This window comes from Cynocephalus volans, chromosome 1, assembly GCF_027409185.1.
Source record: "Cynocephalus volans isolate mCynVol1 chromosome 1, mCynVol1.pri, whole genome shotgun sequence".
NCBI classification, from domain to species: domain Eukaryota; kingdom Metazoa; phylum Chordata; class Mammalia; order Dermoptera; family Cynocephalidae; genus Cynocephalus; species Cynocephalus volans.
In genome coordinates, this window is record NC_084460.1 from 83,263,665 (window position 1) to 83,281,729 (window position 18,065).

General features: G+C 37.8%; 1 protein-coding gene across 2 annotated transcripts in view; it reads right to left on the reverse strand.

The window, feature by feature from the left end:
* Positions 1 to 16,036, reverse strand: part of VEPH1 (ventricular zone expressed PH domain containing 1) — a 214,706-nt gene extending 198,670 nt beyond the window's left edge. For both annotated transcript variants that reach the window (XM_063104466.1, XM_063104456.1), the window contains exon 1: positions 15,899 to 16,036. In XM_063104466.1, coding sequence (XP_062960536.1) covers positions 15,899 to 16,036 — 138 coding nt within the window. The remainder of the gene's footprint in view (positions 1 to 15,898) is intronic.
* Between the last annotated feature and the right edge of the window lie 2,029 nt (positions 16,037 to 18,065).

The following is an 18,065-nucleotide window of genomic DNA, read 5'->3' on the forward strand; positions in this document are numbered from 1 at the left end:
AGCCTGTTGAAACCAAAGATTTCTTATCCCATGGCAATTTACTAAAGAGTAAAGGGAAATCTTGCAACTTGGAAAATTTTATATATTTAAATCCTATATATGACATAAAGAAAAAAATATTTTCCAAAAAGGAGATTTCCTCCAAAAAGAGGAAAAAACCTGAATAAGCAGTTAATTTATTTGCTTATTTGCCTCAGCAAATATTCAAAAAGGCAAAAAAAAAATTTCTTAATTGGTTTTAGTAATGCAATTGGATAGAGCTTTTTCAGTGAGGGGTCATCTTTGTAATTAGAGTTTTCCTGCTTTACATTACAGAAAAGACCCTGTTCTTATGAAATGTATATGTGTGCATGTGTTTATGTCTGAGCTCAACATTGGATCAGTACCCATGCATATTAAAATGAGCATCTTCTAAGGACCAAATCTATTTAATGTCAAACTCATCAAGCTGGGTTTAGAGATTGGTTCTCATGCAGACCTGGTCATTGTCAATTTTAAAGTAATTTATTCTAAAGTGTGGAGATGTGTAATTGGAGAAACAGGACAATGAAAAAAACCACAAATCATGCTAGTCCTGGCCTGGTTATCAGAAGGGATTACTCTCACTCAGCCATAGACACTATACTTCCGTGTCAGCCTCCTTTCAATTCACCCTTCTCTATGCTTTAAACAGTCTTCAAGGAATGGTCCACTGACAAAAGCAGTTGGTGGTGGGAAGAGTGGATGTGACATGCGAGATGAAGTTTGGCAGAGAAGAATGGAGACACTTTAAAACAAAAGATGTCATCATTTCTCCCTCTCTTCCTTTAGAGATAGCATTGCATAGTAGTTAAAAACATGAACTGTGGACCCAGCAGCCTCTGAGGCCCCACTGGAGTAACAGGTAGCCACGCAGGACCCCAGTAAGTGGGCCTCACCTCCGAAAGTCTGACCCAGCCACCACCAAGGCCCCGCCAGAGTGATAGCTGCACTGTCGGCAACACTCCCTGCCACTGCTGCAAACACCAGAACAAGTGGTGAACAAATACAGAACGAGTGAGCAGTGACAGCCAACACCATAGCAACTGCCCTAACAAGGTTGGCTCACTGCCTCATCAGCAGCCACTGCTACCTCATAGGTGACCTGCTAACCACTCATTGGCACAGACAGAAGGAGTGTCACAAGTGGAACCCAGGGAAAGAGGAAAGAAAAAACAGAAAACTCACCCATATTCATCCACTCAAATCAAGGAGCACTAGTATACTCCAGTGCACCCATCAGGATCAGGGGGACCTGAACAGAGTGCCAGCAGTCTCACCCAAGAACACCCACCAGCACCTAAGAGTGACAAGACTCCAAGGCCCTAGCCCCAAAATTTGAGAGCTTGCCTGCTTCCTGATGAACAACATAGTGTCACCAAACTCAGCAAGGAAATACTAAGTGTCCCAGGGGCTAGGTCACAGAAGCACCCTCAAATAACTCCAACAATGAATTTGGCCAAAGTATGTACATGTAGATTACACTACTGCATCTATCTGGAACCAATACTAAAACACCCCATTCAACCATCATCATAAAATACATCTTCAAGAGGAACTCCCTCTTCACAAGCCCCACTCCAGAGTACTAGAAAAAGCAACTGCTCTACCAGATGACTAAAAACCAACATAGAGATACTATAAGTATGAAAAAATAAAAACCAAGAAAGTAATGTCACCAGCAAAGGAATATAATAATTCTCAAATATCAGATCCTATAGAACAAGAAGTCTTCGAAATGACGAGAAAAGAATTTTCAGCAACAATCCTAAGGAAACTCAATGAAATACAAGAAGACTCAGTGACAACACAACACAATGAGAAAAAGTATCCAGGACCTGAAGGAGGAAATGTATAGAAAAATTATTGGCCTAAAAAGAATGTAGCAGAGCTTGTGGAGCTGACGGATTTATTTAGCAAAATAAACAACACAGCAGAGAGCTTAAACAGCAGGCAAGAAAAAGCAGAAAAGAGAATTTCTGATGTTGAAGATGGCTTTTTTGAAATAACCCTGGGCAGACAAAAAAATAAAAATAAAAAAGAATTTTAAAAAATGAAGAAAATCTAAAAGAGGTAGCAGACAACCTTAAGTGCACAAATATTTGAATTATGGGTGTTCCAAAAGAGGAGGAAAAAGGAAAAGGCATTGAAAACCTATTCAATAAAATAATAGCAGAAAACTTCACAGGTATAGGGAGAAATATGGATCTTCGGATCCAGGAGGCTCAAAGGTCCCCAAACAGATTCAAACTAGAAAGATCATCTCCAAGACATGTAATAAAAATTGGCAAAGCTCAAAGACAAAGAGAAAATCCTAAAAGCAGCAAGAGAATAAGCATCACGTCACCTGTAAGGGAGCCCCTATCAGGCTAACAGAAGGCTTTTATTTGGAAACCCTAAATGCCAGAGGAGAATGGGATAGTATATTCAAAATACTAAAAGACAAAAATTGCCAGCCAAGAATACTATACCCAGCAAACTATCCTTCAAAAATGAAGGACAAACAGTATATTTACCAGTCAAACAAAAGCTGTGGGAGTTCACCACCACATAACCAGCTTTACAAGTAAATCAATACCTTTCAGTAATAACTCAACATAAAAGGATTAAGTTATCCAATCAAAAGATGCAAACTGACTGATTGGATTAAAAGATAGACCCAACAATACATTGCTGTTAAGAGACTCAAGTTACCTGTAAAGACACACACAGGCTAAGAGTGAAAGGATGGAAAAAGATATATGATGCAAATAGAAACCAAAAACAAACAGCAGTAGCTATTTTTATATCAGATTAAATAGACTTTAAACCAAAAACCATAAAAAGAGGAACAGAAGGCCACTATATAATGATAAAGGGATCTATGCAGCAAGAAGACATAACAATCACAAATACATATGCACCCAACATCGGAGGATCAGATATGTAAAGCAAACACTGTTAGACCTAAAGAAAGACAGACACAGATACTATAATAGTAGAGGACCAGAATGCCCCTGTTTCAACATTGGACAGATCATCTAGGGAAAAAAGCAACAGAGAAACACAAGATCTAAACAACACTTTACACTAATTGGGCTTGGCAGACATTTACAAAACATTTTATCCAACAATTACAGAATATACATTCTTCTCATCACCACATGGAACATTCTTAGGATAGACCACATTTTAGATCACAAATCAAGTCTCAACAAATTTTTAAAAATTGTAATTATTTTTTATGGCCACAATGGATTAAAAATAGAAATCAATAACAAATGAAACTCCAGAAATAGTACAAATACATGGAAATTAAACATCATTCTACTGAATGACATATGGGTCCAAGAAGAAATTAAACATGAAATCAAAAAATTATTGAAACTAATGAAAATAATGACACATCATACCAACACCCGTGGGATACTGCAAAAGTAGTACTAAGAAGGAAGCTTATCACAATAAACACTTACTACAGAAGAACAGAAAGAGTGCAAATAACCTAATGCTTCACCTCAAAGAACTAGAAAAACAAGAACAATCCAGCCCAAAAATTAGTAGAGAGAAAGAAATTATTATGATAAGAGCAGAACTAAATGAAATACAAACCCAGAAAACAATACAAAAATCAATGAAACAAAAAGTAGGGTTTTTGAGAAGATAAACAAAGTAGACAAGTCATTAGCTAGGTTAACTATAAAAAGAAGAGAGAAGACACAAATAATAGTAATTAGAAATGAAAAAGGACACATTACAATCAATACCACTGAAATACAAAGAATCATTAGAGACTATTATAAACAACTGTACACCAACAAATTTGAAAACCTGGAGGAAATGAATAAATTTCTGGACACATATAAATTACCAAGACTGAACTAAGAAGACATAGAAAACCTAAACAGACCAATAACAATCAAAGAGACTGAAGCTGTAATCAGCAGTCTCCCAACGAAGAAAAGCCCAGGTTCGGATGGCTTTACTGTTGAATTCTACCAGGCATTTAAAAAGGAATTAATACCAATTCTCTTCAAACTATTCCAAAAAATTGACACAATTCTTTCAAACTCATTCAATGAGGCCAGCATCACCTTGATACCAAAACCAGACAAAGATACAGCAAAAAAGAAAACTATAGGCCAATATCTTTGATGAATATAGATGCAAAAATCCTCAATAAAATATTAACAAATAGAATACAGCAACACATCCAAAAAAGTGTACATTACAATCAAATGGGATTCATCCCAGGGATGCAAGCATGGTTCAACATATGCAAGTCAATAAATGTGATACAATGCATCAACAAAATCAAAGACAAAAAACGTGATTATCTCAATAGACACTGAGAAAGCATTCAACAAAATTCAACATCCCTTCATGATAAAGACTCTCAACAAACTAGGTATAGAAGGAAAGTATCTCAACACAATTAGAGCCATATATGACAAATCCACTGCCAATATCATCCTGTATGGGGAAAAGTTGAAAGCTTTTCCCTTAAGAAAGGGAACAGGACAAAGATGCCCACTCTTGATACTCCTATCCAACAAAGTATTGAAAGTACTAGCCAGAGCAATCAGGGAAGAGAAAGAAATAAAGGGCATCCAGATTGGAAAATAAGAAGACAAACTGTCACTGTTTTCAGAAGACATGATCCTATATAAAAACTCTTAGAGTTGATAAACGATTTCAGCAAAGTTGCAGGATACAAAATCAACACGCAAAAATAAGTAGTATTTTTATACTGCAACTAAAAATTAGCAGAAAAAAAAATAAAGAAACCTAGCTCATTTATAATAGTCACTAATAAAATAATATAAAATACCTAGGAATAAAGTTAACCAAGGATGTGAAAGATCTCTATGACAAGAGCTACAAATCACTGTTGAGAGAAATTAAAGAGGACACAAGAAAATGGAAAGACATTCCTTGTCCTTGGATTGGAAGAATTAACATTGTGAAAATGTCCAAAGTACCCAAAGTAATCTATAGATTCAACACAATCCCCATAAACATAACAATGACATTCTTCACAGAATTGGGATATTCAACCCTAACATGCATGTGGAACAACAAAAGACACCAAATAGCCAAAGCAATCTTGAGCAAAACCTAGGGCCAGAGGCATAACACTACCTGACTTCAAATTATACTACAAAGCTATAGTAACCAAAACAGCATGGTACTGGCATAAAAACAGACACACAGAACAATGGAACAGAATAGAGAACCCAGAAGTCTGCTCATATACCTATAGCCATCTGATCTTTGACAAAGGTACCAAGAACATACACTGGGGAAGAGACTGCCTCTTCAATAAATGGTGCTGGAAAAATTGAACATCCATATACAGAAGAATGAAACTAGACCAGTACCTCTCATCATATACCAAAATCAACTCAAAATGAATTAAAGAATTAAATATATTTCTTAAAACAATAAAACTCCAAAAGAAAGCATAGGGGAAACACTTCAGGAAGGAGGATTGGGCATGGACTTTATGAATATGACCCCAAAAGCACAGGCAACAAAAGGAAAAATAAACAAATAGGATTATATCAAACTAAAAAGCTTCTGCACAGCAAAAGAAACAACAGAGTAAAAAGACAGCCAACAGAGTGGGAGAAAATATTTGTAAAATATGCACCTGACAAAGGATTAATATCCAGAATATACAAGGAACTCAAACAACTTTTTTGTTAAAATTTTATTTTGTCAATATACAATGTGGTTGATTATTGTGTCCCATTACCGAAACCTCCCTCCCTCCTCCCTCTCCCTCCTCCCACCCAACAATGTCCTTTCTGTTTGCTTGTCGTATCAACTTCAAGGAATTGTAACTGTTATGTCTTCTTAGCCCCCCCCCCCAGTTTTTTTTTTTGTGTGTATGAATTTATTTATTTATTTTTAGCTCCCACCAATAAATGAGAACATGTGGTATTTCTCTTTCTGTGCCTGACTTGTTTCACTTAATATAATTCTCTCTAGGTCCATCCATGTTGTTGCAAATGGCAGTATTTCATTCGTTTTTATAGCTGAGTAGTATTCCATTGTGTAGATGTACCACATTTTCCGTATCCACTCATCTGATGATGGACATTTGGGCTGGTTCCAACTCTTGGCTATTGTAAAGAGTGCTGCGATGAACATTGGGGAACAGGTGTACCTTCAACTTGATGATTTCCATTCCTCTGGGTATATTCCCAGCAGTGGGATAGCTGGGTCATATGGTAGATCTATCTGCAATTGTTTGAGGAACCTCCATACCATTTTCCATAGAGGCGGCACCATTTTGCAGTCCCACCAACAATGTATGAGAGTTCCTTTTTCTCTGCAACCTTGCCAGCATTTATCGTTCAGAGTCTTTTGGATTTTAGCCATCCTAACTGGGGTGAGATGGTATCCTAGTGTAGTTTTGATTTGCATTTCCCGAATGCTGCAACTCAAACAACTTAACAGTAAAAAAACAAGTAACTTGATTAAAAAATGGGCAAAGGAGCTGAATTGGTATTTCTCAAAGGAAGATATAAGAATGGCCAACAGACACATGAAAAAATGCTCATCATCACTCAGCATCCAGGAAATGCAGATCAAAACCACACTGAATTATCATCTCACTCCAGTTAGGCTGGATTTATCAGAAAGACTGAGAGCAATAAATGCTGGTTAGGATGCAGAGAAAGGGGAAACCTCCTACACTGTTGGTGGGACTGTAAAATGGTACAGCCATTATGGAAAATGGTATGGATGTTCCTCAGACAACTACAGATAGAACTTCCATATGACCCAGCTATCCCACCATTGCATATATGCCCAAAGGAATGGAAGGGACATCATGTTGAAGGGACACCTGTACTCTCATGTTTATTGCAGTTCTATTTACAATAGCCAAGAGTTGGAAGCAGCCAAAATGCCCACCATCAGATGAGTGGATAAGGAAAATGTATATTTACACAATCGGATACTACTCTGCTATAAAAAAGAATGAAATACTGCCATCCACTGCAACAAGGATGAACTTAGATAAAATTATGTTAAGTGAAATAAGCCAGGAACAGAAAGAGAAACACTGCATGGTCTCACTTTTATGTGGGAGCTAATAAAAATAAATAAATAAATGACAAAAAAAGATACAACAATTCGTTGAACTTTTTAAGAGAAGAGAAGAGAACTGAGATTGACAGGGGTGGGAAGAGGGGAGAGAGAAGGGAAAATGGGAGGAATTGGTAAAGGGCCATAAAAATCAATTACATTATGTAATGATAAATAAAGAATAAAAAAATAAAAAATAAAAAAATACACAAACCGTGTCAGACTGCCCATGCTAATGCTAGGTTCTGCCTTTACCAGCTCTGCAGTCTCAGGCAATCATTCATCTCTCTGTGCCTCAGTTTCCTAATTCTTAAAATTAGGATATTATTAATACCTACCTCCTAGGATTGTTGTGAGGATTAAATGAGTTAATACAGGGTACTTCAAAAAGTGTGTGGAAAAATAGAATTAAAAGATAATACAATGCTTTCCAGGAAGTTTTTGAAGTACCCTTGTGAATGGAAAGGATTTACAACAATGTCTGACATATAGTAAATGCAGATAAATGTTAGCTATTATTTTTTATTATTTTTCTTAGGGATACCATAACCCTAAAAGCCAGCTTTGCATTTATAATATACAGTGAATTACAAATATTTCCTTGTGTGGTTTATATTTGTATACATTTATTCCACAACCATTTAATGAAGACCACATAGTTACTAGAGTAACTATGAGTCACATTCTCATACCCTTCAGAGTCACACTCTGCATTGGCATCCATATTAATAATCCTTTATATTTGCATCACTCTTTCCACTTTTAAAAGCAAACATATATATGTTATGTTATGTTCTCTATCACTCCAAGAATCTCCAAAGCCAAGACACTAACAACAGCTACAACAAGTGGTCCAGAGCTGATAATATCAGTGGGGTTCCTGGCAGAAGAAAACAGAAAACCACTTAATGGGAGCGGGTAAATGCACTCAACCCAGGTCATTCAGTATTCACACAAGTAAAATCCTATCTAAACTGAATTTAAAAATCCAAAATTAAAGAACATTCAAGGAAATAAACCATTATAAGCCCATGTCAGCAGATTAGACATAGAGCAGACTAGATATTCAAAACCTTCAGATACTAGAATTGTTAACCTCATATAAAAATTTATGTTCAAAATCATTCAATATATGAAGGAAAATTACTTTCATGAAAAAATACCAAGTCACTTTAAAAAGAATCAGAAACACATTTTTTTTTTTTGACCGGTAAGGGGATTGCAACCCTCGGGACAGTGTGGTCCGCAGCATGCTCAGCCAGTGAGTGCACCAGCCATCCCTATATAGGATCCAAACCCGCGGCCTTGGTGCTACCAGTGCCACACTCTCCCGAGAGAGCCATGGGGCCAGCCTGAAACACATTTTTTTAAAAAAGAAACATCTAGAAATGAAAAACTCAATGGATGAATGAAATAGTGGACAAGATACAGCTGGAAAAAAGTCTCATGGATTGGAAGGTAGAGCTGAGGAAATGAAAAATACTGTATCACATAGAGATGGAAAACACAAAAGATTAAGAAACATGAGGATAAAACAGGATAGAATGCGAAGAATATAAGGGCAGTGACCTTGCTTTGTTTAATATTATATTCTCAGTGCCTAGAGTATTACTGGGAGATAGTATGAAGTCAAAAAATATTTGTTGGATGCATAAGTGAGTGGATAAATATAATTTCCAAAATGAGAAATTAGTTCGAAAGGCAATATTTGAGATAATGTTAAAGAACTTTCTAAAATTGATAAAAGATGTAAAACCTCAAATACATTAAACACAGTAAAAATTGAGTAGGAATATACAAACAAAACCACATCTAGACACAAACCGTGAAACCACGGAACACCAAAAACACTGAGAAAATATTAAAACAAACAGAAAAGGTAGATTAGGTGTGAAGCAATGGCAATTAAACTGACAGCAGATTTTATAAACAGCAATAATCAAAATTACTGAGAGATAAAAAGGCTGCCAGTCTAGAAAACTATATTGTTTAATTAAGTTTGGCCTAAAGCTGTCTCTGTACATATATGAAGCTGGGCCTAAAAGTTTATCCAAACATAGCGAACTGTAACCTAACTTGATGTGTGAACAGACTCATCTACCCTTGTAACAGGTAGCCAGTCTCAGCCAATCACAGCAGCCAAACCACAAACTTACAGTCAACCACAAACTTACAAGGAGAAAAGGACAAATCCAAATTATAATGGAAAACTTAAAAAAATTTCTCTCAGTAATCGATAGTCCAAGCAAACGCAAATTTATTGAGGATACAGAAAATTTTAACAATATTAACAAGAGTTTTTTAATCAACACAATATTTGATACCCAATAACTAGAGAATACACATTTCTGTCAAGCACATATGAAACACTTAAAGGGGCAGTATAGTGTCGTGGCTAAGAACACAATTTTTGAAGTCAAACTCTCTGGGCTTAATTCTTGACTCTACTATTTAGTAGCTATATAATCTTGGACAAGTTACATTATTAACCTCTCTGTGCCTCAGTTTTCTAATCTATAAAATGGTAATAGCATTAGTACACTTATCTCAAAAGCTTACCAAAAGGAATAAATATGTTAACATAAAAACTCTTAGAAAAGTTTCTGGCACATAGTAAGTGCTATTATTATTTACACAGATTACCAAAAACTATGCTACAAAAAAAGCCTCAACCACTTTCAAACAATTGGTATCATGCAGTGCACATTCTCTGAGTGCATGCAGTTAAGTTTTAACAACAAAAAGTTCATAAAAAATTATTTGGGAAATTAAAAACCAAACATCTAATTTGATTATAAGTCAAAGAGAAAATCACAATAAAAATCAGAATATTTAGAATTTATAATGAAAATAATACCTCAAAACTTGTAGAATGACATTAAGTGGTACTTAGCAAGAAATTTATGACCTTAAATGCTTATATTAGAAGATAAGAAGGTTAAAAAAAAAATCAATAACCTAATCATGCAATTGAGGAGATTAGAAAAAGAACAGCAGAATAAAGACAGAGAACGTACAAAAAGGAAAATAAAGATTTAAAAAGAAATTAATGAGATTTTAAAAAGATCCTATACAGATGATCAATAAACCAAAACTTTTAAAAAAGAAGACAAACCTCTAAAAATATTGACAAAAGAAAATATCAGTGAAAAAGAGCATTTAAATACAGATGCAGCAGAAAACAAAAATAATAAAAATAATTCAAACAATTGTATGCTAATAAATTTGAAAACTCACATACAATGTAAAACTGGCTAGAAAATATATTTCACCAAAAGTGTCTGAAACAAAACTCTCAATTTTCCTCAAAGAAATTGAATCAGTAGTTTAAAAACCTATTAATTAAAAAAACCTCATGACATGCAGAGGGTTTTACAACTTCCTATAAAATCTTTAAAGTTTAGATCATCACAGTATTATAAAACTCTTTTAGATAATAGAAAATGTGGAAACATTGCTCAACTCATTTTAAAAGACTAGTGTGTATACCTTGATATCAAAGCCAGGTAAAGACAGTGGCGGAAAGGTCAATTATAGGCCAAGCCTGTATATAAACATAGTTCCAGACTCCTTTAAAAATAGCAAACCAAATTAAAAAATGCATTAAAATAAATGACAAATTTCATTTTATCTCAGGAATGCAATAATGGTTCTATATTTGAAAAATCTATTGCTGTAACTTACCACATTAACAGATTAAAGGGGAAAATAAGATTATCTCTAGAGGATAGAAAAAGCAGTAGATAAAATTAAATAATTCTTGAAAAACATGAATAAAAGGGAAACTCCTTAATCTGATAAAGGGTATTAACTAAAAGCCTGGAGCAAACATGCTTACATTGAAGACTCAGAAAATTCCCTTTAAATAAAGAATGAGAAAAGGATAATTCATTCTATTCAACCTCTGTTCTAGAGAGCTATTCAGGACAAAGAAATCAAATGAAAGGCATAAGGATTGGAAAGGAAGAAACAAACCATTGTTATTTTAAGATGATGATTGCAAACATAAAAAACTCCAAAGAATGTGTTTTTCCTATTTAAAAAGTATTCTCTCTTCTCCTTCCTCTCTTACCGTCTTGTTTGACCTCACTGTTAATGAGAAGAGTATGCATTTAAATAACAATTACATGCTTCTTCACTTCGATTGAAAAAAACTATTAAAATCTGATAAAAGCAAAGTGTTGGTGAGGATGTAAAGTAACTGGAACTTTCGTACACTGCTGATGGGAGTGTAATTGGTACAACCACATTGGAAAGCAATTTGGTGATATATCATAAAGTTGGAAGTACACAAAATCCCAAAACCAGTTGTTTCACTTTTAGTTATATACCTTAGAAATATACATTTGCCAAAATTGCCAATTACAAGACTGTTTACTCTAGCACTGTTTAAATAATATATATCAATCAAAAGAAAAATGGATAAATAAACTGTGGCATATTAGTATAACGGAATACCCTGTCTCAGTGAAAATAAATGAATTGGAACTACACGTACCAACATGGATAAATCCCCAAAACATAATATTGAGCCTTATGACGCCATTTATGTATAGCTTAAAAACATCAAATACAATGCTATACATAATTTTTGAACCGTGCATATGTAGAAAAGAAATAAAACCATGCATGGATGAACTCCACAATCAGGATATTGGTTACCTTGAGAACCTTAAGGGAGGAGAATTGGATGAGAGAGAGACACTCAGGGGACTTTCAGTTATACCTAATTTCTTAAATTGGGTAATTCTGTGTGCATAATGTGTTTCATTGTTAAAAAAAAAAAAAAAGAGAGCGAACTGGAAGGTGGGTGGATGTAATGGATACAGGGTGAACACCAGCGGGAAGGTGGCAGAAGTGGCTGAGTGGACGAGCCTCACTTGAAGTAGTCTGGGAGGAAAGCCAAGCTTGTACGAGAAACAACTATTAGATAAAAGTAATCCAGAAAGGACTTGAAATCCAGAAAGGACTAAAGGGCATGTTTGGAAGCTTGGAGAGAATTTCGAATGAGGAGTCACATTTTCAAAGCAAAGCCTAAAGACAAAATATTTTACAACTGGTGGAAAAAGAGGGCATGGACTGGAGAGCAGAATCTAGTAAGGTTCAGTTACTTGTAAGTGACTTTGGGGGAAGGATTGGAGGCGTGCTCCCCAAATTTTCAGATTCTACAAAGCTGAGAGTTATAACTAATATATTTGGCAGAATCGTGATTTTTAAAAGGTATAGGTATGCTGGAATAAGGGCCTAAAGACAAGAATATTTCTGCAATGGTTTAAGATGTGAGATAATACATTTAATTTTTTTTAGAAGTTGTCTAATTACAAGTCTTGATTCAACCTGAGGGCCTTAGCGCATGACAGGATAAATGTGGACAACTGTGTGATGTTACTATTAAAAGGAAATTTTAGAAACTAGTATCAGCAAATGTTCCAAGCAATTGGTCTAACTACTGAGCAATGATAAATTACAATAATAAATTAGGAAGATTCCAGGGGAGGTAAACAGAATGCTGAGAAAGCAGGCAGTACTTGGAAGCTACAAAGAGGCGTTCTCCAGGAAATGGAAACAGATTGCCCTTTGAGGATTAAACTAATAAAATCCACTTGTATAAGTGAGACTAGCCAGCTATGGACCTAAACCAAGACACAATCTGTACATGGATGACATTACAGGTGAGTTAGATATAATCTCAGGAAGGGAGACTGGAATGTGTCTGTAATAGAGAAGAATGAAACGTAATCACTAATAATATTTCTTATCTGGAGAAAGACTGGGAAAATAGTCTTGGGGAGAAAAATGTGAAGCACATAAGAATTTTGACCCACATGAATTGTACTATTCATTGTAAATGAACAAATTGGCATTTGAATTTATATACTTCCAAGTCTTGCATTTGGATAGCATGGTTTGGATATCATTGCTCATGTACTGACAAAATTGAGTTTTCCAGTCCTGAGTGTTGAAGGCTTCAATCTGAGGTGACGAAACCTTCCCCTGACACTGGTACCTTCTTTGTCATGGAAAAACATGAGGATACTAAAGATGTTTAGCTGGCAAGAGGAAAGCCAGAGGTGATATCCAATGCTTACCTCGAAAGGATTAAAGTTTTTCTTGTAGGAACAGAGGTTAAACTCTTCTGATTGTTGGGGACAGAGAACAGAACAAAGAACAATGGACAGAAAGTGCAAAGATAATATTTCATCTGGCTAAAAGGAGAAACATGCTAACTATTTGAAGTTCCAACAATGGAAGAGCTATCCCTTTGTCAGTTAGGATTCTTTGATCACAAGCAACAGAAAAAGACTGGATAACCATAGTAAAAAAAAAAAAAAAAGGGCCGAGCCCGTGGCGCACTTGGGAGAGTGCGGCACTGGGAGCGCAGCGACGCTCCCGCGGCGGGTTCGGATCCTATATAGGAATGGCCGGTGCACTCACTGGCTGAGTGCCGGTCACGAAAAAGACAAAAAAATAAATAAATAAAATAAAATAAAAGCTATGAGGTGGCTCACAGATTTGAAGGAAAAACTGAAGTACCTGGCTTTAGGAGGGGCACTGAGCAAGACGGCCCTGGCAATAGCACAGCAGGACACAAAGGACTGTTTCTTTGGGGCACCGTCATCACCATAGATCACCCTTTCCTGATTTCTTTCCTAGAATTATGAGGACAGAAATTCTGATTGGCAAGCTTTGGTCAGGTGTCCCACTTCTTCCTTCTCCCTCCCCTGGCAAGGCAGAGTAGAGAACCATCAGTGGCAGGGGAACTTGATGAAGGCCTCACCAAGACTTCATGCAGTGGAAAGGGGCAATTTACCAAAGGAAAATAGAGAAGCGGGAAAAAAATATCAGAAACCTATTATATCCTCATCATTGCCACCTATTTGTCAGCAATCCTAAGGAAGGGATGTTTGTGGTGGAAAAGGTGGTTTAAAAGGCCTCTTCCTGTTTTGTGTTTCTGAAGAGGACTGAGAAGTGCACTTGATTTCTCTTACTGAGATCTGGGGTCATCAGGAAGGCCTAATAAGGAAGACCTGGGCCTGGTCACGACAGAAGAGTGGGACACAGAGAAAAAGGAAGTAAGCCACAGAGTAGGTGTGGTGGTTCATCACAAAAGGAAGACAAGCAGCTGCTGGCACCGGTCACTTCAGACTTAATACATCTAAATTAGAAGCCACTGCCTTTATTCTGCTCCACACCATGGTTACAGAGAGAGAAATGGAAGAAGTCAGATATGATGGAAGTTGGTAGATGGAGAAGACACATGAGCTCCTGGCTCTTGGACCTGCTGGTCGAGCAGGACGCTGACTGGTGGGCTTAAAGGATGGATGATGCTCCTAATGACAGGACACCTGCCAGCCTTAACAGTGGGAACCTACACCAGAACTCACCACCCCAAATTCAGAATTTGACTTCTGTAAGACAAAGCATTTGATGAAGGAAACAAAAGAAATCACTGGCCGCTAGTGACCTCTAGTGGAAACAGGGTTTAGAGGGCTTAGCGTTGTTTTGCTTTTTTTTTTTGGATTTTTTTCTGTTAGGAAGATGAAAATCAGTGGCACATTCAGCCAGTTTATTTCCAGCAGAGTGTGAAGGAAGGGGCTGCTGGAATCAGCTCAGAAATCCTACCCAGGAAGTAAAAATGTACCAGGAACATTGTGTTTTGAGTCAGACTAAGTTGATTAATCTTCTGGAAAAAATGTGGACACATAATTGTTGTCAAAGTTGTTACCTGAGAGAAGAGGGGTGCTTGGGCAGTGACTTCATCTGTCACTGGGGGAATGTGGCGTGTTGATGGCAGTGAGCAGGAGAACGCACTGACAGGCCTGAGGAGGAAGCCACTCTGGGTGCCAGGATGGCTTTTAAACATCTCTTTGTTGTAACATGGAAGAGAGCTGTACTCTAAAATACACACACATTTGCCAATTGAGTACTTCGTGGCCTGAGTCCCGCCACTTTCCTCTTCCCAATGGGTGTCTGCACCAAATGCTGGCCAATGCTGGGTGGATGTGCGAGGACGCTTGGTGGCCTAGGCCTTTGAAGTGGGACCCATCTCACCAAGGGTCCACGCACAACCAAGAAGGTCAGCGTCACACCACGCTGGGCCCTCTGCACCCATCCTCTTCGGGACGTGCTTTCAGAATATATAATCCTGACATTGAGGAAAAGCAAAGAAATGGGAGGGCTAATGGAGGTTTTAAATCTGTCCGATCACACTCGGGACCAATCATCGGTGAGTGGAATTAAATAATGGGAGAGTAGAAAAAGGAGCAAAGGAAGGATAGAAAATAGAGACAAGACAGAAGCAGCAGCAGCAGCATTATCAAGCCCTGGGCAACTGTCACTTCTGGCAGCAAAAGATCTCCACCCTTGTCTCACATTGCTTGCGTGGGAGGAGTGTCATTCTCCTCCTTTCAATATCCAGCCTCCACCACATGCCCTGCTTTGTTTACTGATGCTGTCGTGCAGCTTGGAAAGTCTGCTTTTTCCCAGATTTGCTCCCTCTCTGCTCCATGTCATTTCAAGAATGTAAAAACAGCCCCTAAATAATCCATTTGTGAGAATTCCACTCTGGTCTGCAATTTCCAGAGTTCTGGTCTCCATGACTGGGCAAAAGATGGTCTAACTGCCCCCAAGTCAATGACTTCCCTGGTGTTATTTCTTAGATGCCAGCTAAACCACAGCAGAGTTCAAAGAGACCAATATTAGTGGTTCTTTCTCTTTCCCCTGCAAAGACCCTTCCCCAGGATATAGACGAGCTCTAGGATAGGTCACTTCAGGGATCTAGTCTATAAACCAGTTTACTTACTGAAGATGAGCTTATTATTTTAATCTGCTCCAAAGCTTCTGTCAGGCTGTCTTCTATCTCAGAGTCATCTAAGGAGAAGAGGTCCCCAGCTCGTGAAAGATCTTTTCGTCCCAAAACCAGTCTGAACAGTTGATGCATGGTGCAGAGTTTGATCAATTGACTTTCTGTAGACCCAGGGCCATGTGTTTCAGTTACCAGAGGTTAGTAAGACAAAAACACGTAGCAGGAGGTACACTTGTGTTCAAGGAAAGGTCATTTTCCTCCAGACTTTGAGGTCTTCATTGTCACTCTCTGTAAGGGAAACAAATGACACAATGTAGCCATCAGCAGAATAGCATGAGCTCAGAATGTGAACTTGGTGCCCAGCAGAGAGAGAGAAAAAAGAAACTTGGAAACATGTTCATAGAGCAACAGATCCTGGCTTGATGACCTTTAAATGAGCTCTTTCCTTTTTTTAGTCTCAAAAAGTCCTGTCTAAAATTATTGGGTTTCTCTAGAATTTAATTTGAACCTTAAAAAAGCAGCATAAGCCCCACACTCGCTTTTTCTCCTGTTTTCTCCCTCCTTCCTCCTTCTCCTTCCCTCTTTGCCACAAGGAAACAAGTAGAAGGAGCGCTCACCAGATTTTCCCCAAACAGATTCCCATGGAGATCAAACAGAAAGGGAGAAGGAAAGGAAAGAGAGCGCATAGAGAACATCTTTTAGACCTACTGTCTGCTGCCCTTTCTTCTAGATCCTGGACCTGGAAACCAGTTCTTACCCACTTGGCTTGGCTGCCTTGCTGTGTGGTGAATAGAAGTTCCTCCTGCCTCCATCCAAAAGGTGATCTTCTATGTACTCCCTAATCAAGTAGCAATGAAAGAAGGACTCTGCCTAGGAGTGTGGGGTTAGATAAATCTCTACTTAATGTAAGCATGAACTTGAACTTGAACACTGAAATTGAACGTGACAGCACTGTCATGCAGGCTAAAGAGGAAGGGCGTGGGGATCAGTTAATCCTCTCCCTATTCCCACAGTTGAAGTCATAACGTCCCACTCGGTACTGCTCACTTGGTTAACAGCCCACAAAGAGTACGGCAACGGTGCAAATTAGATATCTCATTTTTCTTATCAGCTTCCTTCTGGGCCTAATAATAGCACGACCACTTTCACTGCGAGAGACCTTGGTAATTATTTAATGGCCAGGGAGGTTTAATGACTTTTCCAAGGCCCCAGAGTAGTAGTAACAGCAGGGCTGGTCTCCTGATCCTAAGCCAGTGGGCTTCCTCCACAGTTTCCAGTGGAGTGGAATCACCTCATGCATGCAGGTAATTTATAAATGCAGCCACATGATAGTGAGAGCCAAGAGTGAATTATTTAATATAAGCAATAGGTGATTCCACCCAGCATTTCACTCTGAATGTGTGGAATTCAGAGGGGAATCTGTTGTTCCCTTGGGTGGTCTCAGACCTCCCCTCTGAGCTACTGTTGTGGGAGTACCTCTCTGTGCTGAATGCAATTTTAAAGTTTAAAGATACCTACTTTACATACAACATGGTCTCTAAATACAAACCAAATCTTTCATCAGGCACTCAGTTAAATAAGCTATCTGTAGTATTCCAAATGGTTCAATTCATGGGCCATTTTAGGACAGTGTTGCCTATATGCAATTTTTGCCCTATCTGCCGGCTTTAGAAAAATGATGACTAATATTTACAAACCCTTATCTATGTGGCAGGCAGAGACACTTTTAAATGCTAACTCATTTAATTCTCACTATAATTATATAAGGATGTATTATACCAATTTTTTAGGTGAGGAGCCTGAGTCAGTTAAATAACTTTCCCAAGCCATGCAGCTAGTAAGCTGGAGAGCTGGGATTTGGACCCAGAGACTCCAGAGCTAGATTCCAAGTTCATAACTGCTGTGAAAACTTGCCTCCATGTAAGATGTGAGGCTACTGTTAGGAGCAAAGATCCTCAGGGCATTATTAACATTTAGAGGTGAAGGTATAGGTAAGGGTCATAAGGCAAGAAAATGAAATCCTCTTTCCTCCTACACTGACCCTGTATACTTGTGTATCTCTGCCCTGGGATTTAGGAGATAGAAGAGTCACAAGGAAGTGAAGCTTGGAAGAGGGAAGGAGACAAGGAGAGTGGTAGGGAACGTTACAGGGGGTGGAGTGGGA